The 24,871-nt window shown below is 31.4% G+C and overlaps 2 protein-coding genes and 1 pseudogene across 2 annotated transcripts; 2 read left to right on the forward strand and 1 right to left on the reverse strand.

Annotated features, from left to right (window-relative positions):
- The first annotated feature begins 561 nt into the window (after nt 1-561).
- LOC114385423 (E3 ubiquitin-protein ligase WAV3-like) lies at nt 562-3,188 on the forward strand. Its single transcript, XM_028345497.1, has 2 exons — nt 562-1,021; nt 1,122-3,188. Exons 1-2 carry the CDS (start codon nt 701-703, stop codon nt 2,820-2,822), a joined length of 2,022 nt encoding a protein of 673 aa, XP_028201298.1. The 5' UTR covers nt 562-700; the 3' UTR covers nt 2,823-3,188.
- A 5,573-nt stretch (nt 3,189-8,761) lies between these two features.
- LOC114384156 lies at nt 8,762-13,141 on the forward strand (annotated as a pseudogene).
- A 2,502-nt stretch (nt 13,142-15,643) lies between these two features.
- Nucleotides 15,644-19,675, reverse strand: LOC114384922 (glutamyl-tRNA reductase 1, chloroplastic-like). The gene is made up of 3 exons (XM_028344763.1): nt 19,157-19,675; nt 17,636-17,877; nt 15,644-17,159 (listed from the first exon to the last, which is right to left on the reverse strand). Exons 1-3 carry the CDS (start codon nt 19,401-19,403, stop codon nt 16,032-16,034), a joined length of 1,617 nt encoding a protein of 538 aa, XP_028200564.1. The 5' UTR covers nt 19,404-19,675; the 3' UTR covers nt 15,644-16,031.
- Between the last annotated feature and the right edge of the window lie 5,196 nt (nt 19,676-24,871).

Raw genomic sequence — 24,871 nt, forward strand, 5'->3', positions numbered from 1 at the left:
TTGTAATTTTAACTTTGCACAAAGAATCATGTACTAAGTACCCATCTCATTTTATTATGGGCAATCCTCTCAAGCTCAATGATTATAAAGATAAAATGTCTAAAATAGTGAATTGGAAGGTCATAAGCGAATTAGAAATGGACCAACTCACCTTGATTCATCTTTAAATTTGTTGGGTTGACGAATTAGATAGAATAAGTTAGACAAGTTGATAGATTAAATTATTATCAAACTCACCTGCATTTTTATGAGTTAAATATGATGGTCTAACATGTCTAACCCGCTTTGTCACGGTTACAAATATTTCTCGGTTTCTATCCTTTTCATCCTTTTGGGAACCTTTATATATATATATATATATATAAATAAATAAAAATGCAACATTAAAATATATCGTTAGTTTTTATTTTTATTTTTTCCAAATTTCTCATGCATATTGTTCTTTGAGTGATTGTTTTTTAGACTAAAACACTACGTGTCACATTTTTCTCTTCTTGTTTCTGTACCCTTAGGATGAGTGTATACAGCCCAAAAAGATGTGAGATATGAAGACAACATTTTTCCAATATAAAAAGGTATGGATAGGGATCAAAGCCAAGAAAAGTTTTAGTACTCACATAGAAAAGGCCAATCCAAACTGTGTAGTACTTGTTCTCTTCTCACTAGTCTCCCCGTTTGCCTTTGCCTTTCATCTCTCAGTATGGGTACTGGTTGGAGAAGAGCCTTTTGCACTAGCGACCCAGATAATTCCCCAATACGCACCAAAGACAGAACCCTAAGTCCTACTCCTTCCCCCAGAAGCTGTGTCAGCCTGGGCTTCCTCTCCACACCATCACTGCACCATCACCACCACCACCACCACCAACAACAACCCCTCTCTTCAACTCCAAAAAGTTCAACAATCACAGAACCACCAAATGACAGCCCCAGATTTCAAACCAAAACCCATAAGTCAAACCCAAATTCTCCTCTCTCCCCTAAGCTCAACCTCTCCCTCTTCAGAAACAGCTTCAAATTTAGAGTAAGTTACCTTCTCATATTTTCACTCACTCATAATTCTTCTTTTCATTTTTAATCATTACAACACAAATTTATTTACTATTTCTTATATATAATAACAGAATAGTTGCGGAATCTGTTCGAATAGCGTGAAGACAGGGCAGGGAACGGCCATTTACACTGCTGAGTGCGGTCACGCGTTTCACTTCCCCTGCGTCGTTTCCCATGCACACATCCACGTCTGTCCCGTATGCGACGCCACGTGGAACGACGTGCCGCTTCTACAAAACGACGCCGTCGTTCACACCGAGAAACAAAATCAACCGAGTCATCATCATCATCATCGTTCCGATTCCGTCACCTCCTACGACGACGACGAGCCTCTCCCTTCTCCTCTCACATGCTCCACACAAATCGCTCCGATCCCCGAAGATGAAGAAAACGACGACGTATCCGAGTTCCCTGGCTTTTTCGTCGATCCAAAGCCTCAATCCTCGTTGCGACAAAACAACGGTGGTGATTCGAGGAGTGTTCGAGTGAAGCTGATGCCGGAGTGCCCGGTCATATCAGTATCGCAAAGCCACGAAACTCGTGCTTTGGTGTTGAGAGTGAAGGCTCCGCCGTCGCCGCCGAGATGGCGGCGGCGGGAGCCGATGGATCTCGTGACGGTGCTTGACGTTAATAACAGCATGAGCGGCGCGAAGTTTCACATGCTAAAGCGCGCCATGCGTTTGGTTATATCGTCACTCGGCCCGGCTGACCGGCTCGCCGTCGTGGCTTCCTCGGCTAATACCAAACGGTTGTTACCTCTGAGGAGAATGACGGCTCAGGGACAACGCGCGGCGCGGCGCGTCGTGGATCGGCTCGTGTGTGACCATGGAAACAGCGTTGGTGAAGAAGCGATGAAGAAAGCCGCTAAGGTTCTCGAAGATCGGAGAGAGAGAAACCCTCTCGTTAGGATCTTGCTCTTATCAGACGGTCACGACGAGAACAACAACAAAAATCAACGGAGATTCTTAAGCCACATGTCTTCTTCCATCCGGTTCGATTGCATCGAAGTTCCGGTTCATTCGTCTGGGTTCGAGACGAAAAAAACCGGTTTAATACACGAACCGTTAGAAGATGATTTTGCACAATATATTAACAGGACATTGAGTGTGGCGGTGCATGATTTAAGAATTCGGCTTGGCTTCTCCGCGCCGGCTGAAATCCGAGCCGTTTATTCATGCAGTGGGGGACCCACTGCGCTGAGCTCAAACTCAGCTCGGCTTGGTGATTTATACGCTGAAGAGGAGAAGGAGTTGTTGGTGGAGGTTAGAGTGCCCACGTCAGCATCAGGGACCCACCATGTGATGACAGTGCGGTGTGTTAAAAAAGACCCTGTGTCTCAAGAGTTTGTATACGGTGCGGAACACGCGTTTACGGTGGTGCCACCAAAGAGTATTCCAATTTGTGGCGGTAGGGTGGAGCGGCTGAGGAATGTGTTTATAACGAGCCGAGCTGTAGCCGAGTCGAGGAGGCTGGCGAAGCACAACGAGTTTTCGAGTGCTCATCATTTGCTCGCTTCGGCTCGGGCGCTTCTGACTCAGTTCGGCTCGGCTGAAGAATACGTGCGTGGCTTGGAAGCCGAGCTAACTGAGCTTAATTGGCGGATGCAGCAGCTACGTGTTGAGAGGGAGGTGAGGTTGGTGGATGAGAGTGGTGAGGTTATAACGCCCACGTCGGCTTGGAGAGCCGCTGAAAAGCTGGCTAAGATGGCTAGGATGAAGAAGTCGTTGAACAAAGTTAGCGACTTGCACGGCTTCGAGAATGCTAGGTTTTAATAATGCTTGGTTGTATTTGCATTAAAAAATAATTAAAATGTGGATTCCAGAAAATGTATAAAATAAAAGTGTGGAAGTGTAGTTGCTACTTAAAAGATAGGGTGCTGAATGGAATGGGGACAAGTAGGTAGAAGAGGGTGGTGCTCTTTTCTTCATGCATAGGAAGATTACTAGCTAGAAGAAATTAAGAGTGTAGAATGTTATGTGTATAATACTGTAGAGCAAGTTTATGTTAAGAGTTTTTAATTGCACGGATCAACACAAAAGTACTTGGTTTATCTTAATTAATGGATTTTAATTATCTTACTTGTACAGTTTATATTTCCTTATGGGAAGGCATGAAAACTGATTGGATTTATTTGCCTTTGTCTTGTGTTTTTGAATTTCAGCCAATCCCTTCTGAATATCAGAATTCAAACGATGCATAAACCCAGAAACTCTCAAACTAGCAACACTCAGATGTCGGCATGTTGATTTTAGGGTGGAGATTTTACGGTATGAAATATGAATGACAAAATTGTAAATGTTGCAACAAATTAAATAATGTTTTCTGTTCTTCCCCCTTTTTTTTTTAATTATTATAGTAGTAAATCGTAGTAATAAGTTTGGCTTTTGAATTGGAGAGTTGAACATTTTGTCTAGTGGGTAATACGTGGGGCTAATGATTAAGGATCGGACCAGAAACGCGAGTAAAAAGCTTAAAATGATTTTTTGCTTGAATGATATGGCAGAGGACAGCACATAACATAGAGTGGGTTGGACGAGTAATTATGAACAAATGATTACATTGAATAATAATAATAATAAATGGATGCCTTTCCAATCTTTTATTTAAATATCTTATCTTCCCGTTTTGCGATTAAATCATTAGAGACATACTATGTCTTTGCTAGCTATGGTAATAGGGGAAACGGTTCTTTTTATCTTTGGGAAACAAAATTCCCCTACAACAGTGCGAGTTTAACATGCGATTTTAGAGGGGTGAATCATGTTCAATCAAATCACAAGTAGTTTATGTGTAGTTTGATTGTTAAAGGTGGAAAGAGAATAATTGATCCTTGTTATTAAATGTGTGTTTGGATTAACATTATGTTAAGATGTACTAAAAACAATTAAAATTATTTTTGTCATTCACATCTAAGTTGTGTGGATAGAAATCCAAATATGTTATAAGTGCGTTTAGAAAAAATTAAAACATAAATCATATCTTATCCTTTTTACATATAACAAAATTTTTAGCAAAAACTACTTAACTATACTTGAATTAAACATGAATTCACTCACATAAAATGCTATAAATTGATTCCAAACATGTACCAAAATCAAGTCTTTTACTTCCTTAAAAAATCTATTTATCTCAATTTAACTTCTTAATAAGAAAGTCACCGAATAATTATGTAAGATTTTTTTATAGATAAAACTATGTAAGATTTATTTTCATCCTTTCACCTAATAGATAAAACAACTATAATATACTTTAAAATGTCTTATAGTTCCTCTAAAACCAAATAGATATACTTTAAAGGATATAGAATATCTTGAAAAAAAGATATAAGATGTAATAATAGTTTATTTAAGTTGTTTTTAGGATTTGATTTAAGTTAATAATTAAAATTTTAACAACTTCATAATTTATTATTTTATTTGTGTATGTATTTTATCTAAATCTCACCTATTGTTTCTCTAACTAATGATTATAATTATATTTTATCATTTGAAATACACTCTTTTACAAAATTCACATATCCTTTGTAAGAGATAAAAGTGTTTTTAAGGAACAATTTAAGCATGTACCCTAGGTATGTTATATCTTACCCAAATATTTCTTCAGGTAAAGGCGTAAAGCGATTGAAATTGAACACCATCTTTTTGGTTCATTGTAGGACTTTTGTTGTCATGTACCTCAAGTGGGAAGCCGCAATCTAACTCACAAAAATCACATGCTTTAGATTGATATATGATCCAAGAACACGAAGCTTGGGGATGCTTGATTACTCATATATTATGTCATGATAATTCAATTCAATTCGTTCTCTTTGAACAGCTTCTGTCAAAGATAAGATATATAGGATTCATTCCATAGAGAAGAAAAAAAATAATAAAAAACGAAGATATTTAAATTAAAATAAATTCTAAAAATGTATGTCTCATATCACTTTATTATTTATTTATTTGTTTTTTTTTTTACTTTTTCTGCAAATAAACTCACCCATAATCTTTGGTATTAAATATAGAAAAGTTAGATCGTGATAATAAGAGGGATCATATTTCTAGAAATGTGGAACCCAGCACAGCAAGTGTCTCAGTTGTCCAATCCATCAATATCTACCTTCATCCTCCTACATGTGTTGTTGCTATGATTTTTTCTTGGGTAAATTTCTGAGTGTGAAGGCATAATAAATTGATAATAAATTAATTCTTTAAAGATATAAAATTTAAATTTAATCATTATATTTGTTAAAAATATAATAAATTGGACAATTTTTTTAATTTTAAAAATAATTTTATTATTAAGTTATAATATTCGAAGATTAATATAATAATAAGTTATATTTTTAAGAATTAATTTTATATAAGTTGTAAAATTTAAAGATTAATTTATTATTAAATTATCTGAAGACTAATCTATCATACTTTTTTATATTTTGAAAGAAAATTTAAATTTTTCAACATTTAAAAATTAATTTATCACTATTTTACACTTTTAAAGATAAAAATAAATATTTATCTTTTTTATTTTATCTTTTGTTGTGTTAAGGAGAAAACTCACTCTCCTCTGCTAGCTGGCTACCTCTCAGCGAAAGTACTCTAATTGCCCTAAGTCTGAGTGGTTGCCAGTTTTTTTCATGCTCAAAATAAATTAGACTTAACATTTGACATAAATTAGACTTAACATATGATATAAGTAATTAGTAATTTAGACATTTTAGTGAAAAAATCTAACTCGATTGGCTAAAATATGTGTGTAGGTTGTTATAAATTTTTAGTACTTATCATTAATTATTACGAATAAAAAAAATTCAATAACTAGAGTAGGACTTTTAGGTTCAGTAGTTATCTCTTGACGGTTATTCTCCTTTTTAGAGGGATTAATCCATAACTTTCATTTGTGGAATATTTGAGTCTATTTCTAAATCTGAAAATAATGGTAAAAATAAAATATTATGTATACTTTATAGTTTTATCATCCTCTCATAAACTTTCTTAATTTCTTAAAAAAAGTGTGGTACTAAGAGGAAGAAGCAAAATGTTGGATGAACTTTTTATGGTAGAAGAAAATTAATATATATATATATATATATATATATATATATTCAGTTTAGTTGTATAAAATAATTGAAATGATTTTCCATGCTTGAAATGGATCTGATAAGAAAGATCAATTCATGAATGTGGTAGCCTACGGGGATCGTTGTTAATTTTCTTCATATTATATTAATCAAAGTTTTGTATTTGTCTCCCCTAATTTTTATACTAATTAAAATCTTTCTTTTAAAAATAAATTAATTAAAAACTCTTAGCATTTAATAATTTTTTATTAATTTAAAATTAAGTTTAGTATTAAAAGTTATAATATTATCCATGCATGAAATGGATAATAGTAACATAAAGCAAGTTCTCTTAAAAAATAAAACATAAAGCAAGTTGATATAGAAGGTAGCTAGTAATTTAAAGTTCCGTTCAAGCTGGTTTTTCATTCAACACAACCTCTTCTCAATGGACATGACCTTGTTTTCTTGGTAAGTTTTGTCTTTAAAACTTTGAATATGCATGCTTATTCCCTTAAATTTATGCTTTGTTTGATATGAAGGAGAGAAAGTTAGTAAAGAGAAAAAAGTTTAAAATTTCACTTAAGTTGAAGACAAGATTTTTTTTTTTTTTGTTTACAACAAGTCGACTCTCTCTCTCTCTCTCTCTCTCTCTCTCTCTCTCTATATATATATATATATATATATATATATATATATATATTCATTTCTTTTCTATCAAACAAAAAATAAATATAAATGGTATTTTATTTTGTTTACTAGGCATTAACATCTCTGACTATTAGTATATATTTTAATTAAAATTATTATTATTGTTTTTTAAAGGTGTTATTAAACTAAATTGACTAAACTATAATGGTCATGATTAAAAATTGTATTAAAATTATATATATATATATATATATATATATATATATATATATATATTAGAATGATAATGACTAATCTTAACCATTAAATTAAAATGAAAGATTAAAATTAATATATTTTATATTCAAATTAAAAAATCATTTAACTATAAAATCTTGATAAGATTTATAAAAAAGAAAACCAAATATATTAAAGATTAATGTATGATGTCTTAAAATATATTAAACAACATTTGTTGGTGTGTTTTTTTGGTATGATATATCTATTGATTTTTTTATCACTAATTTTAAAGAGATCGAGTCTAATACCACTTGAAGCAACAACTAGTTAGTTTTATAATCAAAATTTTAATTAGTTAATCATTTTTTTGCAATTATTTAGCCTTTATGAAATTTTAGGAAAATATATACAATGCGTATGTAAACTTCAATGTGTACAAATCAAGACCGTATATATACTAATATACTAATTTGAAAAACGCATATTAAAAAATTATAATAAATTAGAAAGATTTGATTGTCAGCAATTGGATAATAATATATAATCAATTTTTAGAAATTCAATTTTTTCATTCACAATTTTTTCTTGTGTTTTTTTTTTATTGATCTTTCGAATTGGAGGTTGTTAAAATATGAATAATATGGTTACCAACTTATTTTATAATATTTATCAAGAAGAAACTCAAAGAAAACAAATACTAATAAAGATTAAATTTAACAAAGTGGAGATGGATATGTTAAATCAAAATGTGATTCATAATGTTATTATTTTATTAAGAAAAAAACTTCCTATTTTTTATAGGACTTGCTTATATACTCACATATTTTTCTATTCTATAGGTGCTTATGGATAGAGCCCCATCGTCCTTCACAACAAAAGGGAGGTTTTTTTTTTTATTTTTACTATTGAATTATCGATTATTGATAATTATATTCAAATCTAACTAGGATATTTATTTGAGTATAACATTTCAAATCAAGAACAAAATCATACCCATAAAAATTGAAAATTGTAATCTGGTAATATTTTCATTTAGTTATAGGCAATCGCAAAAAGAAAATTATTTTAAATTTAAATTTTACAAACGTGTAATGTAATTGAATAAGCATTTAATTCATTCAAGTTCTTTACTATTATTTTACTCTAGCGGAAACAACGAAGTAGTTTAGACTTAGAGTCGCAGAATTCTGTATCTTCTAATTCGTGGAGTATGTGACGATCCACCAAATGGATTAGAAAAATCAACATGAAGGACCATGGTCGAAAATGTGCAGTTACATGAGAGGGGTTATAGAGAGTAACTATATAACATGGTAGAGATTGACTACCTGGAAAGAAGTGACGGAGAAAAGAATTCAAAAAAATAAAGATAAAAGATGGTTAATTCTACCTTAATATTATTAAGGATAAAATGACCTAAAAAAATATCAAAATAAAAAACAATTACTTAAAATAATAATTCTTTATATATATATATATATATATATATATATATATATAATTTGAAAAGATGGGGTTAATCAATTTGTTATATATTATTTTTGTAATTGAGTCTCACATGAGACCTAATACAAAAACATTCATTCAATTGAGACTTTAAAAAATGTATTATGTCTTTTTAAACTGAGGGGTTCTGATTGACAAATTCCCTTCTTAGTGACGGTTTTCTTTACTTTAATTATCCATTTATTTTGATATTAAGGATATCTCCTAATGACACTTTTTTTATGATCATTAGGATCTTAGAGGGGTTATAAACATGGTACAACAATAATATCGATGAACACCAACTAAAAATAGATGTCTGAGGTGAAATATAAGTCGATCTCCAAACAACCAGATGGGATTGTCCTTATTGACATACAACTGGCCGGAAAGGGTGCATAATCTTTCAGTCTCGAATGTATAAGTGCGACGAGACTTAAAGTCCTCTACCGTTAACATATCATATGATTAGAAAGAATACAGATTTGACTTCCTGTTGTTTCTTCCTATGTTGTTCCATTAAAATCATATAGTTTTCATGATTTTTAAAATTAAATGTCACCATGTCACTATTAAATATTAATACAGCCGTGCATTATTATTGTAATGAGACAGTATAGGAACAACATCAAAAAAGACACTAAAGAAATCAAAACCAAAGAATACTTATATAAAAAAGATTGAAGTCCTTCAGCCTAAAGTGCATAAGCCTCACAAAGCTTGAAGTCCTCCTCGGTCGAGGTAAACCGAGAAGGATACTTATGTAAAAAAGATTTACAGTGATTACCACCAACCTCTCCTTTCTTTCTTTCCCGCTAAACTCAACAACCAAACTTGAATTCCGATCTCTGATCCCTCTCCCCCGGCTACCTCCGACTCTCCCTCCCTCCTCACCTTCCCAAGAGACTCCATTAGTCCGTTAATACCTTCATTTTCAATTGTTTATTCTTCGTCGCATATATGTGAATTATTGTTTTTACGCGATTACTCTGAATCGAATTTCTCAGCTAAATGCTTCAAATCATTCGCTGAATTGGTGTTCTTCTTTGTTTAAGGAATGCATTGTGACATTGTTATTATGTAATTCGTTTAAGAATTTCTGAAACAAAGTTCGTATATCATGTTAAGTCACGTTTCCTAAATCACCATCGTTTGCGTTGCTGCATTCCTTTAGTCACGGACTCGGGGCTGCTATTTCTGATGCTGCCTCCTAACCTTAACTTTCTGAAAAACATGTTTGTGGTAGGAATTGAAAATTTTCAGAAACTACTACGGTTATAGCTTTTTTCAAATTCAATAAGTAGGATTGCAGTCTATGATAATTGATAAACAAAATTAATGTCATTGAATTGAAGGAAATAGCCAATTACATTATTACATGTTAAGAATTGACATATTACAGTGATACAGGCGACTGGAAGTACCTATGGAAATCATTTTTGTGTTACGACATAGGGAGAATCTCATGAAGGAGGTGTTGGTTGTTTGTATTATTGATGGATGTTCTTCTCGCCTTCCTCTCTCTGAAGCTGACAATGCAAGTTGATCTTGACAGAAGGTACTTACCTCTGAAATCATCTCTTTATCTTCTTCAGTGAACTACTTGCTAGTAAGGGAATATGACATTTATGATTCTATGAATGATAGATAGATGACGATTGCTTCTAATGCAACATGTTTTCAAAGAAAACTGTGGAGTTCTGATGATGTATAGGAGACCAGGTCAGAGCCGAATTACAACTCCTAGAAAGGAGACTCATACGTGTAAAATACTTTCAGGAGTTTCTGAAGGTCAATATTACTTCCGACTATTATTAGCTATTAAATTATACCTTTCTTGAAAAAGATTTGAAGCATAATCTGTTAATTGCAGGAATTACTACTGGAACTCCGATTAATGTATTTGTATCCAATACTGATCAAAGAGGACATGTGAGTATCTAATGTAATGCTAGAGCTTGTTTATGACAAGCAACCATTATCTTAATTTAGGGATGCTGATAAAATATTGTACTCTGGGAAACATTTTCAGGACTATAGTGAGATGGCAGTAGCTTATCGGCCTTCCCATGCAGATTCTACTTATGACATGAAGTATGGTCTCAGATCAGTTCAGGTATTGACTATTTTAGTGTAATGAGTCTAACATTTTTATTCAATGTGATATGTATATGTATTATGCTCATACATCTGAATTTTCTTATGTTTAAGGGTGGTGGTAGATCTTCTGCAAGAGAAACAATTGGAAGGGTTGCTTCTGGTGCTGTTGCTAAGAAAATCCTTAAAAGTCTTTTCTAGAACTGAGGTGTGTTACTTGTCTTATGAGTTTAGTTTATTATTCTTTTTTGTAGTATTTTCTGTTTTTGTTTTTTTGTTATAACCGGCCAAGAAGATAAGGAAAGTTGCCAAAGCAATCTTGGGTGAATCAAAAGGTTTTGGGTTAAAAGGTAAGGAATCTTGGTGGTGGTATGAAAAGGTTCAAGAAAAGGTTAAAAACAAGAGAGATAGGTGCAACATTGCTGAAAATTGATCAAGGTATCAAAATGCTAAGAACGAGACAAGAAAAGTGGTAAGTGAAGCACGGTTCAAAGCATATGAAGAGTTGTACAAGGACTTAGGGACAAAGAATGGAGAACGAAAGATATAAGCTTGCAAAATATAGAGAAAAGAAGACAAGGGATTTGGATCAAGTACAATGCATTAAGGATGAAGAAGGGAAAGTTTTCACTAGGTTGCAGTTGTCACCTAAACTTAATGAAACAATGATTAAGAAATATTACCTTATGAAATAAACTACCAATGACTAGTGTGAATTGCAGTTGGGTTGGCATCCAATGCATACTGATCTTAAGTAATGTGCATTGAGTGCGAATGTACTTATAGAGTATGATGATTTAAAAGAAACATTTCCCTAAGAGATAAACTTCTAAAGACTAGCATGAAATGCATTGATCACTGGGTAGACATTCTATCCCTACTGATCATATATAAGGTCAGCTTGTACACTTGTCAGAGGCTAATTTTACCAGATTTCTCTCTATCTGATTTGATTTTTTCTCTCTTTCCTTTTTAGCAAAATGGAAATCTTCATTCACCAATGCGTGTTTGATATAGATATAATAATGCTAATATATGTACATGTAACGTGTTTTTATTTGCAAATTCCTCAAGAAAGATCCTAGCTAAAGGTCTCTTATTTTTCAGATTCTTGCCTATGTCTCTCAAGTTCACAAGATATTTCTTCCTGAGGACCTTATTGATCATGACACTCTTGACTCTTGATCAGGTATTAACGATAACATTCATATTTATGTATGCACAAGCAGCACAGTGGTTCCTTTGTAAAGCTGTTTGAAGTGAATTTCATGTATTCTAAACATGGAGATGACTATCTGTGCTATTTTCTAATGTTTTCTTTAATGGATTTTGGATATCACTAACTAACAAAAGTTTTGATCTAGGTCACTTATTGGCAATGGAATGCATTTTGCAAATTACACTTGCAACTCTCTTCTTGTTTGATTATAACCAGACACATTACTTCTCTCACATACCTTATTACGTAACGCTCGTTTCTAAAACTAAAATTTATTTCTCCAAATACATTTGTTTAAATGCTACTCTCACGTTAACACTGGTGATTTTTGCCAAAAAAAATCTCATAGCAATCCTAAACTGAAACTTCCAACGAATATTACTTAGGAAAGGACTTTTGTCATTACTAAGGAAATGAGTGATGAATACTTTACCATCCATGCCCAACGTTCTCCCCTGGGCATTCAGGCACAACGCTGAATTTCAGGCCAACGTACATATGCATCTATATTCTTCACTTAAATTCGATCTTACAATTTTTACATATTACAGAATGTATATTTAGTGCATGAATAAACATGTCAAAATCTATTTATTTTAACTGATGAAGAGTTATTGATAGTAAAGGGGGGCAACATTCATATAAAATGGATAAATTTTCATTATCATGGAACATGTCCAATGCATTTAATTATAATATTTTATGAATTTAATCTGCACTAGACTTCTGTTTATTGACCAAATAATTGTCTATTTGCTGCTAACTTTGCCTAGAATAATATTGTGCCCCATCCAATTTGTTACACACTTGCAAGGAAACTAAGTAACTAATGTTGATTTAAATGTGTGAATACCTTATTATTTCTTTTATTGAAACGGTGCCATCATGCTGTCCTGTTCAGACATTTACAATGCAATATACAATATTCCAAATTGACTAATTATTGTTATAACTTATATTGAGCATACTGTCTATTGATGTTATTATCATTATTTTTTTTCTTGCAATTCTGAAGCCAAATTCCTGGTTAACCCTTTTTCTTTTTGGAAAATTTCCAGATTGAGAGTAACATTGTTCGATGTCCAGACCCTGAGTATGCAGAGAAGATGATATCTGCAATTGATGCTGTGCGAGTGAGAGGTGATTCTGTTGGTGGTGTTGATATAACTTGCATTGTGAGGAACTGTCTACCCGTAAGTCTTTCCACCTGTCTCTAAAAGGATGAAAATTCATAAGTCATAAATCTACTTACAATTTCTTAAAAAAAAAAGTTGAAACAATGAGCAAGTAGTAAGACTAATTACGACTTCTGTTTGGAAAAAATATAAAAAGAATAAAAGTTCAAAAGTCATAAAATTGAGTTTGAATTCAATGACAAAGTCGTATATGAAATCTACCACTTACCCTTGATCCAGTAATTTTTCAAAATTCACTCTCAATTGGTAATTTTGGAAAAAAATTGTCCCCAGATGGTAAAAAAGCCCAGTAATTGGGAATGCATAAATCAGTGATTGGCCTTTGATAACATCTTCCTTCTGGCTAGTGTTTTGTTGACAGTTAATTAAAGTGAACATAATGGGTATAGGGAAAGATGCAATCATTATTGTTACTGAATGGTGGAATTTTCGTTGTTGTGTAGATTGTTAGAGTCCTTCTTTCGCAGGATGCATGTGATATCATGGCACATGTAGTTGGTTCTGTGTAATCATAAACTATATTTTGTATTTGTCTGTTGCACATCTTGTGCAGTTGAATGAATGAATCTTGTTGCTGATAAAAAAAAAAAAAAAAGCTCATAAATCAACATAAATTTCTAGCGAAGTCTTATAGTAGTGTAGCGGTGACAGATTCTTCAACTTGTTAAATATATGCTTTGGACACAATATTTTGACAGATTCTTTCACTGTAAGTGGGCACCACAAAACATACACATAATTTAGTCATATTTACAAAAACGTAATCTTTAACATAGAGATAAAGGAATACTATATGCTTTCATATTGTCAACAATTATGCTATGTATTCTTAGTGAAATGTTTGTTCTTTCTTTATGTTTCTCATTGCTCTTTTAAATGAGTATTTTCAGTTTTTTTTTTTTTTTTGAAGAGGAAGAGGAATATCATAATTTAAAAGGGATTTTTCTTTGATGTTATTTTAGGGGAATGTGTGTGTTTTTTACCAACTAGAGGGGTTTGAGTTTCATTTAAGTAGACCTTCAGAGAGATTAGTTCAATTTTATCTAAAAAATAAGATTGATCTTCTAGTTTAATGACAATTACTTTTTTAAGTGGTTGAAAAGAATTTTAGTTTTGTTTTGATAGTCATTGGACAATTATTATATGTTTCTTCTATATATAAATGATCTGCCCGACATGTAAAAGGGAAAGTGCTTTATTCAGAAAGGACACTGAACCATAACTATACATGGATTAAAAATAAGAATTATTTGTGGTATAAGACAATACAGCTTCAGTCATCTCACAAGGATTTTTTGTACTGTAGCCAATTAAGAACCTTAGAAAGAGATATCTAACAATCCAATGGTTAGGATTTTTAATTGAGTCTTCTATCAATGATTTCTAAAAAATTGATTCTAATTCTTGCTTGATCCTAAAACTTTACTAATTAAGCATCCATTAATTTCAATTTCCCCCCTACTAAAATAAGCATTCAAAATATAATCAATTTGAGTTAGATAAATAGCATCATACAAAGCACCAAATTAATTTAGGAATTGAAATTCAATCAAACCTATGATCAAGCATCATAGATCTTATTATTATGAAATTTAATTACTCATTTAGTTTTTATAATTTTTAAATTTATCTTTTTTAATTCATATAGTTAATAAGTAGATTTTTTAGTTCCTGAAGTTTAATAAGTGAATATTTTAATTCTTGGAATTTACATTTTAATTTCAAAAAGATTTATATTAAGATTTTTTAATTCCGTTAGTTAAAATTTTTTTAACTACATATAAACTTTATGAACTAAAAAAATTCACTTATTAACTATACAAACTAAAAAGATGTATGATAACTATAGGAAATCAATGTATAATTAAACTTTATTCTTAAATTAGAACATGTCAAATCAAAACATTCATAAAAAAAGAACAACTATTTTAGAATCTTGCAATACAAAAACCCAAATGTTGGATGAAATGCTAATTGGCACCTCAAAGTTCATGAAACCCATCTTCAAAAGAATAACAAGATCAAAACAAAAGACCCTTTGGCTTTTAATATTAGTGAATCTAGTCATAAGAACCCAAAAAACTATGCCAAAAGCCTTAAAGGCTCATATTGGAGAATCAGAAAGCTCAGACGAATGCCCAAGTGGTTCAACACACAATAAGATTAATTTCTCTCATGTCAAGAAAGTTCAAAAATATATTGAAAAAAGGTAAGTACATACATTTTTCGAAAAAGAAGGACGGATTCAAGAATGCCTCAAAGGATGAAAGCAATGATATTGTCTACTTCGAGTGTAAAGAGGCCTGGACATATGTAGGTAAAATGTCCAAAACTCAAGAAAAGATGGCACTAAAAGAAAAATAAGAATAGTCTTTTACACATGGGAAGATCTAGAGAGAAACAACAGTAGCTAGGATGATGATAAGAAGTCAAACATCTATTTGATGGCTAACATAGATGAAACACCATGAGGTAAACTCTTTTTACAACTCTGATTGTAGTTCATCTAAATCTTACGAGTCCATGTCAGAAGGTGAAGAAAAAATGCACTATGATGCTCTTAACAATTCTCATATGATCACACTTAAGTATATCAAATGCAAAGAAAAATACTCAAGAAGAAAAATGAGAAGTTGGTCTTAAGATTAATCTTAGCCAAGCCAGAGCTGTGAAAAAACTAGCATAAAGAACAATAAAAATCAATCTCGGTTTGTATAGAAACTCAGAAGATTATTAACAGGAGACTCATTTTGGGCATAGATTATTCGTGATAGATACAAAGCTCACCATAATAGTATAGTACATTGTACATAACACCTCTATTTTGCATATAATAATAAACAAATTTTAGGCATAGAGGCAAACGACTATGGAAGAAAACCTTGGAAACACCCGACATAAAAGTTCAACACAGGAGTTAGGCCAAGTAGACACTGAGACACCACTAATCAATTGAAGTTCTTGGGGACTTTTACTGTTTCAATCATTCAATCAAAGATTGCATGATTCTTAAGCCTAAATAGAGTAAATAAATGAGTGTTATGAATGAAAAATTGGTACTAGATCTCTCACACTATGGCTTTTGCTCCACCTTGGCTCGAATCTTCTGCTCCAAAACAGATATTTCAGTCTCAAGGTTGAACATTCTATTCAAAGCATGCATGTTCTCAAGGGTCTCACTTAGAGTCCTGCTGTCACTGCCATCACACCTCAAGTGTTGCATTGGCCCATGAAGCAACTTATTCACTATACCCCTGCTAAGATCATCCACAGCTCTTTGTGTCTTCTTGTTGATATCATCACCCATCTTACCTAGGCACTTCTCAAGCTCAGCCAACCTTATTCTTTCAGCATATGCCCTCAACTTTTTAATGGTAGGGACAGTTTCCAATGAGTCCCTCCAAGCCTCAAATTGTTTTGATTCTTCACCAATGATTGCTTGAGCCTCCATAGCTTTTCTTAGCCTATCCTCTTTGTTGGCTGCCACAACCTCCTTAAGGTCATCAACATTGTACACTCTCACAGACTCAAGGTCTGAGAGACATGATCCAACATTTCTAGGAACAGAAATATCGACGAACAGGCGACGGCCACCAACTTCATTGGTGGCAGGAGGAAGGTCCTTGACATCATCCTTCAAGAACAATGGATTCTCTGATGCTGTGCTGGTGAAAACCACATCTGCCTCACCAATACATGTGAGCATCTCCGAGAGTGGCTTGTAGATTATCTCAACATCCTTGATTTCTTCGTGGATCGCAGTAACTCTCTCCTGACTTCTATTGACAACCACCATCTTTGTGCACCCTTTTGCCACCAAATGCTTGATCACAAGCTTTCCCATTTTCCCAGCTCCAATGACCAGCATCCTTGCATTGGCATGTGAGGCTTCAGGTAGCTTCATCAGGGCCAGTTCAACAGCTGCTGAGCTAACAGAAACTGCACCAGCAGCAATGTTTGTCTCAGTTCTAACCCTCTTCCCCACAGTGATTGCATGCTTGAATAGTCCACTAATGTTCCTCCCAAAGCCATTCACTCCTTGTCCAACTTTGACAACCTGCTTCACCTGGGCAAGGATTTGACCTTCTCCCAACACAAGAGAATCAAGACCAGCAGATACTTCAAAAAGGTGCTGTGTTGCATCTTTGTTGTATAGCAGAAACTGATGCTGGCAAAGGTCTGCAACCGGGATCCCACTTGTCTGCAAAAAAGGACAGAACAAGAATGTCCAATATCTGTAAATGCACTAGAAAAACCCATCTGGAAAAAAAAACTTGGTAGTAATACCTTAAACTAATCCATCACATTATATAAACCAACATTTTAGTCCATGAATTTATTAAAACTTCGATTCACTTCTCAATAAGTTAAAATCAACCTATGCATTTCAACTTTGATAAAAGCTTTATCATTTAACTTCTCCAAAAGCTGATTTTAACTTTTGCATAAGTTAATTTTTATTTGTTTTACCTTCTTATCTTCTCCTACAAGTGCATAATGAGAAGTTTATCCAAATAAGACCTTAGTCACTGACTTTAAAAAACATCATTCATTGATCCTTAATGTTGGTGGAAAGGGAGTGAAAATAAATGACTGAAATGATTGCCACATGTAATTTCATCATTTCAAGGACTAAATTAAATTGGATTTACTCAAGAAACTTGGGAGAAGACTTACTTTGGACATCCATTCAGTGACTTCTTTGACACCGCGGTGCTTGGACAGAGCAACAACATATATCTCCATTCTGTTGCAGGTGCTCAGAACAGCTGCTTCCTCAATATGATTCAGACTACAAAGCTCCGCAATGGCTCTTGGCCATTCTGCTTCTGGTATGGCAAGTTTTTCACGCATTTCCACAGGTGTACTATGCACACTCAGTCCAATAACCATGATGCTGCTCCTTTCCTTTGTATACCCTGTTCAAATTAATCACTTAAATCAAGTTAATTGCATAAACTATTTAATTCCTATATAAAAAAAGGATATGTTGTTGATTTCATATTTTCATTCGAAAGCTACAAATTACTGTTGAAAACAAAAATCATTAAAATGTCATGTACTTTATCGTAAGTTCTGAAAGCTACAATCACTTGAATAAAACTAATCAGAAGTTAAAAGTTTCACATAATTAGCCAAAGAAAGACAAGTAGATAACAGTTCTATTTTTTAATTTTTTATTTTTCTTTTTGATATTTGTTTTTGAATATTGAGATGATTCTACGTTTCTTAATTATTACATCAAAATAAAGACAATAGTAACTTTTTGTAGAACAATAAGAAAGAAAGGGGAAAGAACTAGTGAGTTCAATTCTATATTTGATATATTTTTAAAATGAAATAGAATAGAATATGAGATTAAAAAGACTGCTACATTTTGATTCCCATAACGAGGATGGAAACAGAGATAGCGTTCATTAGATTGTTAAGGCTTAGACCGGTGCCATAACATGTGCATTCTTTTCTATTTTTGGTATTTTTACAATATGAAAAGACTAACATTTTAATTCCCATCATCGTATTCAACCCCTCATGTCAAGGAAAGAAAACAAAACCAACGTTTTAATGGTAGCAAAAAGATTAAGAGAAAAAAGATTAACCACCCCTATCGTTTAACCACATAATAGTAACATGGTTTAGTTTAAATACATTTATCTTTTTATAACTAAAAGACTAAAAACAAAAGGTTTGGATGTGACAAGAATCATGAATCAAATTTTGTTTTATAAATACTAAAAGCAAATGTGTGAAAACAAGTGAATACAAATGATTAATGTGTTAAACTTAAGATTGAATTGTTTGGCTAGTATCTGAATTCAATCCTTTGAAGAAATAATTCTTAGTCAGACTTTATTTGTCTCTGATCGGATTTCAGATTAATCAGTGTCTATTTCCCATAATGAAACGGAGAGTTAAAACAAAAAAAAAATGTGTGAAGAAAAAAAGATGAGTAACTAGTCTATGTACTAAATGCATAAATTTTACACTATCATTTAATTACACATTAATATATATGGTATGACACCTTCATATATGGTATATTTGTGGACATTAACATCCTTAAAAGACTGATGATTTTTAATTGATTGATTGCGTAAACTTTGAAATTCACACTACAGAGAAATTAAACTCAACAGATATTTAAACTTTGAAGTGTCAACTGAAAATTGAGCTAAGAACAAAGAGTTAGTTACTTACTATCAGCTGCAGAGGTCTTAAGCTGCTCAAGAGCAGAGACACTAGCAGCTTTCTTGGTGGCATCAGCCACAACATCAGAAGCAGAGGAAGCCTCACAACGAATAGCCCCTCTCTGACTCTGAACAAGTGTCTTTCTGTTTTTGCCAAAACATGATATATGAGTGGTGGTGGTGGCAGCATTGGAGGAACCACATTTCAGCAACAAAGCCTCCAACTTTACACCCGAGAAGCTGGTTGAAACAGCCATTGAAACTTTGAAGGGAGAATTGTGTTGGTGACTTTGAAAGCCAATGAAATGGAGAAGAACCCCAGAGAAAGAAGTTAGGAGGAGTTAGTTGGTGTGCATAAGCTAAAAAACTAAAACCTCTTTCTTTCTTTCTTAGTGAATGTTTTGGTTTTGATTTGGGTTTGGGCCTATGTGGAAATGGTGCAAGAGATGTGGCGGAAGGAAAAGGATTTGGACGGATTTGAAAGAGTAGGATTTCTCTGAGTTCTGATTGGGTGGTGGAGTACATGTTTTATCCACACTCCTTACTAATCTCACCCTCTTTTTTCTTCCACTTTTATCTTGTTTGATTTCTCATGTGACCCCATTCTCCTCATGCAAATCAAAGGTTGTGGTCTTTTAATTTGCGTTAAACGGTGAAAGGGATACTTGATGTGCAAAAATAATCTCGTACTAGAATATTAGAATCCAATGTGATTTAAAATTTTGAAATGTAATATTTTTTACATTGATGTGAAATGAAAATTACGTGTTACACGTATTCAATTTGAGGAAATTAACAAGTTTTACTTTGGATGGTGTTTATGGTTAATTATAATAACGTGATGGATCACATAGTGGTGCAGGAGTTATTGAGAGGGCAAGGGAATGAAAATGAAAAATCATTGGGAGAAATCTGAGAGATAGGTACTAAGTTATTAACTAATGAGAGAGAAAAGATAAGGGAAAAAGAGATGGAAGGGTGGATATGTGGTAGGGATTGGATCCTTGGATTTCAGGGTTGTGTTTGCCACTACTTTAATGAGAAAGTCGTATTTCAATATCACAGTTTAGATTTTCAGGCCCGTGGCATGTGGGGATGGTGGGCGATAGTTCTCCTTAGGGTGCCACAATAATTTACATTTAATAATAACAACTAAGAATACATCCATACTATTACACGCATTAAGTTGGTTTTTATGTATGCTTTAAAATTAATTGTATGTATTAAATTATATCATTTATGTTATAGTGAAGTTTATTTTTTTAATTAAGGTATTGAATTTGAATATTGTGATAAAAATAATAATTAAAAAAAACAAATCTCACGGTCAATAATCACTCAAGCAAGCTTCCGATGAAAGTTAATCATTAAAACTAATAAATATTTCGTACTAATAATATGTTAAAAAAATATTATATATGTTTTAAAACCGGGTAAATCATTCTCCAAAAACCTCTAAAATTGAACTTCGTCATTCTTGTTTTGTCCGGACATTAAATTACCTCTGTTATCCTTGACAGAAATATCTATGCAAGGTTGTGGGCTTGTGGCTGCCTCAAGACCGATGATGCTCTTATTCTTACATTTAAGTTCCTATTTTTTTACATTCTTTGAAAAAATAATTTTAATTTAAATCATTAAATGATAAAATTCATTCCAAAAAAATTAAGTGATAAATTTTATTATATTATTTGCAATTAATTTGTTAATAAGATTATGCAATTTTAAAATATGCACATAAATATTTATTTAGATTATTTAAGAAGTTTTATTATTCATTTAAAAGTTATAGGAAAAATTGTTATAAATTTACTTTTACCTCAAAGATAAACAATGGCATTGAAATGAATATAGAGATTAAATTTCATAAAAGCAGTATGATCTATCATTTTTTATAAAATTGATAGTGATAAAATCACACATTTAATCAAAGATTAATGCTCTTGGTTCTTACTTCTTACAAACAAATTAACTCTTTTGGTTTTGACTATTTTGTATATATATCAAGTCAATTTATTTTTTACTCATATTAAAAAAAATTAAAATACAAGATCCCTGTTGACTTCTTCTTTTTTAAGCTCAATAATTAAAAATTGACTTAATTATACTTTGTCACCAATTGGCAATTCATAAAATGTGGGGAGATGAGTTCCCAACACTCCAAGGCCTCCAGGACAATCACTTGACCAACTTAATTGTTCATAATATACAAGAAAATTATATCATATATAACTTAAAACGGGTGACAAAAATTGCACATAAATTTATTACTAATAAATAAATAATTTAATATTATATAATCATTTTTATTTAATTATTTTTAATTAAAAATAAAATTTTTATAAATATATAACTATATTTAAAATAACTCATAATTTATTTAAAATAATAATTATGAGTAGAAATTTATATACATGATTTATATATATATATATATATATATATATATATATATATATATATATTAACATAAAGGCAAAAAACTTGTAATATAAATTGAAATATGCACACTATTTCCTTTTCTTTTTTATTAATTCGTTTTCACATTTATTTTTTTATCAATTTTTTATTAAGTTTTTCACTCACAAAGCAAAACTAGCAGCAAATAATAACAAATTTTTTGTTGTTGATAAGAAAAAGGTAGACCGGGCATACTTTTAAAAATCAAACCAATTTTTTATCTGATGGAGACAGTTGGTTGATGGGTCGAATCACTAGACCAATAATGAAACTGCATAAAAGGTATAAGTAACTTAAAATATGAGTATATGTATTAATTGTGTTATAAGTTTAATAATTAATAGGTGGTATGTTGATCCACTAAATAAATTTTAGGTTCTTTTTCAATTTTTGATTGTACCATATTTTTTTGTATTTTTATTATTTTTTTTTAAATAATTAATTTTGGGCCACGGGATTCAATCAAACTAGTTGACTGATTCAATTGAATTAGTTTATAATTCAACCATCAAATCAGTCGAATCGCACATGATTAGATTGAGTCAATTACATGACTAATCCAATTGGACTTCTAATTTACGAGTGGATTGGGTGGACCAATTGGTCAATCCGGGTTTAAAAACATGGAAACCAAATCTAATCTAACAAAAAAAAAATGAATAAGAAAAAGAAAAATAATACAATAATGGTGTAAAACTCGACTTGGACCGGTCACTAGACCAATCTGGCAGAAATCAATAATGTCACTACTTTGATTTGATAATTGGATCAAGCACATGACATGATAATGATGTCATCAAATCAGTGCTAGTTAAAATCTCATGGATTAGTTTAGGGTTGAAGATGTTCATGGTTTGAGATTTATCGATAATAAGAGTGTTGGACTTGAATTACCCAAGATAAAAAGCTAAAAACTTCAATTTTAGGCCTACATGTCAATTCAAATATACTTAAATAAGAGTATTTTTTATAACTTTTTCTATAAGCACTTTAAGGATAAAAAAAGAAAAAAAAATGAAATAAGTTTCTTAATAAGTTAAAATTAGTTTATGTATAAATTAAAATCAAATTTTGATGAAACTAATATGAAAGAGCTTCAACAAATTACATTGTGTGTAAGTTAATCTTGAAAAAGTTTATTTTAGGGCTTGCCTCGGATTTTTAATTGTAAGTTTCAAAAAATTTAAAAACAACAAACCAGTCTTTTGTTTAAAAATTTAAAAATCAGTTTTTAGACTTTAGTTTTAATTTTATATAAAAAAATAGTTTCAAGATAAATTTATTTTAAAATTTTTCAATCCTATTAAAATTAGTTCAAATGTATTTTTTTGTAAGTGATGGTAATGACAACAATGACAATGTTAGTGATAAGATGTCGATGCCAACAACGGTGGTGTTGTATCAATAGTTATAATGGTGGTGCTGGTGTCGATGACAACAATAAAGATAGTTATGCTAGTGATAGTGATAGTAGCTAGGAATGGATCCATGAATGTTAAGGGGACCAAAAACAATTTGTTCCACATTTATAATTATTTAAGTTTTTAATTTATAACAAAAAATCATTGAATAAATAATGAATTCCATAACATTTACTAATTTTATGCATGGAAATAATTTTTATTTCAAATAATAAAAAATTTATAGGATATTTATTATTTAAAAAAGTAAGGAAATTAATAATTATTTTCTTTTAAGTTTTTATTGAATAGTGTAATAATACTTGTTATATATATTTATTAGATTTGTTGAGAAATTTGTATGGTTATTTTATTTAGTTATTAATATTGTTCAGTATTTTCTAATCCATTGAAATAGTAAACAAAATAAAAGAGGTACATAATATTTTTAAAAATTCATAAAATAAAACTACACCAAGCTTGATTATAAACTACAACATTTTTTTGTCTCTCTTTCTAATATGTGTGTGTGTGTGTTTTAATCTTATAAATAAAATACACATCAAATAATAAAAACCCACACGAATTATCAGCACAGTTAAGTCATCTTGTTAGCAAAAGGCCATAAAATTTCTGCAGCCTAGATCCACACTTATCACATGTGACCCACCTAATGGAATACAATATGCAGCATACTAGAATTCTATAAATACGTTGGATTCTTCATATACAGCCACTCAAAAAGACCCATCCTATATGTTTCATTCCACTTGCAACTAACTATGTTGGTATAGTTCTCAATTTTTTTTTTCTACATATATAAACAAACAAATTTCAGAAGAAGGGGCCAAGCTCCCAACTTACCTCCCACCCCACCATGTTTATTCGTCACTCCCTGATTATAATGCTAGTGGCTAGTGACAATATTAGTAACAATGATGATGATGATAATCTGAATAGTAACAACATGAAGAATTACGGACAATAATAATATTAGTGATGATGATAATAACAATGAAAAGAATCATGATCAAACATAAGAATAATATATTTTTTTAAATAAAAATAAAAAATTAATAAATTATTTTTTCTTGATTTTAAAAATTAAGATAAATGAGTTTTAAAATTAAATTAAATCTTTTCAACTTCATTTTTATCAATGTATTTTTTTTCTTCTAAATTACATTTAAAAATAAAAAAAAATCACAAATAATTCAAATTGACCGTAACTTTTTTCTTTTATTTTCTTCTATTAGAAATACTTAAAAAAAAATTTATCTAACTAGACTTTAGTCCTAAATCCTTCTTCAATATTATCATTCTAACTTTATACTTCCTTTACATGATAAGTATTAGAGCAAAATACAGTTGACATTCGATGTGTTTTTCTTGAATTACCGAGGCAATCCTCCTTTTTATCAACATATAGAAAATCCTCAAACTTTTGTATTTCCATTATAGTGGCACCCTATGTGTACTAAATGGTGTTAAATTCATTCGATTACATGTCTGTCACGTGATTTTTAAGTAACTTTTTTTCCAAAACACCCTCAATCTTCTTCCCTACAAAACTAATACATTTGAGAATTTTCAAGAATACATGAAGGCAAAGATGAAGCCAAAGTAAGAAGAAAGAAAACAACACACACTGATTGAATAATTGGAAGATATCTTCGTACTACTGGAACAAAGACGCATTGTAAAGAATCCTTGCCCTCTCTCAAATTATAGATGTCACCCAATACTAGAAAAAAAAAAAAGAAGAAGAAAGCACAATAATCTATAGCGATCTTGAAATATAGTTTTATAAAACAAGATATATGTTGTCTAAACAAGCTCAGAACAAAGCACAATAATATTAAATT

The sequence above is a fragment of the Glycine soja genome, chromosome 14 (genome assembly GCF_004193775.1).
Source record: "Glycine soja cultivar W05 chromosome 14, ASM419377v2, whole genome shotgun sequence".
NCBI classification, from domain to species: Eukaryota; Viridiplantae; Streptophyta; class Magnoliopsida; order Fabales; family Fabaceae; genus Glycine; species Glycine soja.

What these genes read in the sequence shown, in the direction of transcription:
- LOC114384922 (XM_028344763.1), bottom strand. Translation starts at nt 19,403, where the DNA reads ATGGCTGTTTCAACCAGCTTCTCGGGTGTAAAGTTGGAGGCTTTGTTG. An exon ending in TAAGACCTCTGCAGCTGATA is followed by an intron (nt 17,878 to 19,156) that starts GTAAGTAACTAA and finishes TAATTTGAACAG; the next exon opens with GGTATACAAAGGAAAGGAGC. An exon ending in TCACTGAATGGATGTCCAAA is followed by an intron (nt 17,160 to 17,635) that starts GTAAGTCTTCTC and finishes CCTTTTTTGCAG; the next exon opens with ACAAGTGGGATCCCGGTTGC.
- LOC114385423 (XM_028345497.1), top strand. Translation starts at nt 701, where the DNA reads ATGGGTACTGGTTGGAGAAGAGCCTTTTGCACTAGCGACCCAGATAAT. An exon ending in GAAACAGCTTCAAATTTAGA is followed by an intron (nt 1,022 to 1,121) that starts GTAAGTTACCTT and finishes ATATAATAACAG; the next exon opens with AATAGTTGCGGAATCTGTTC.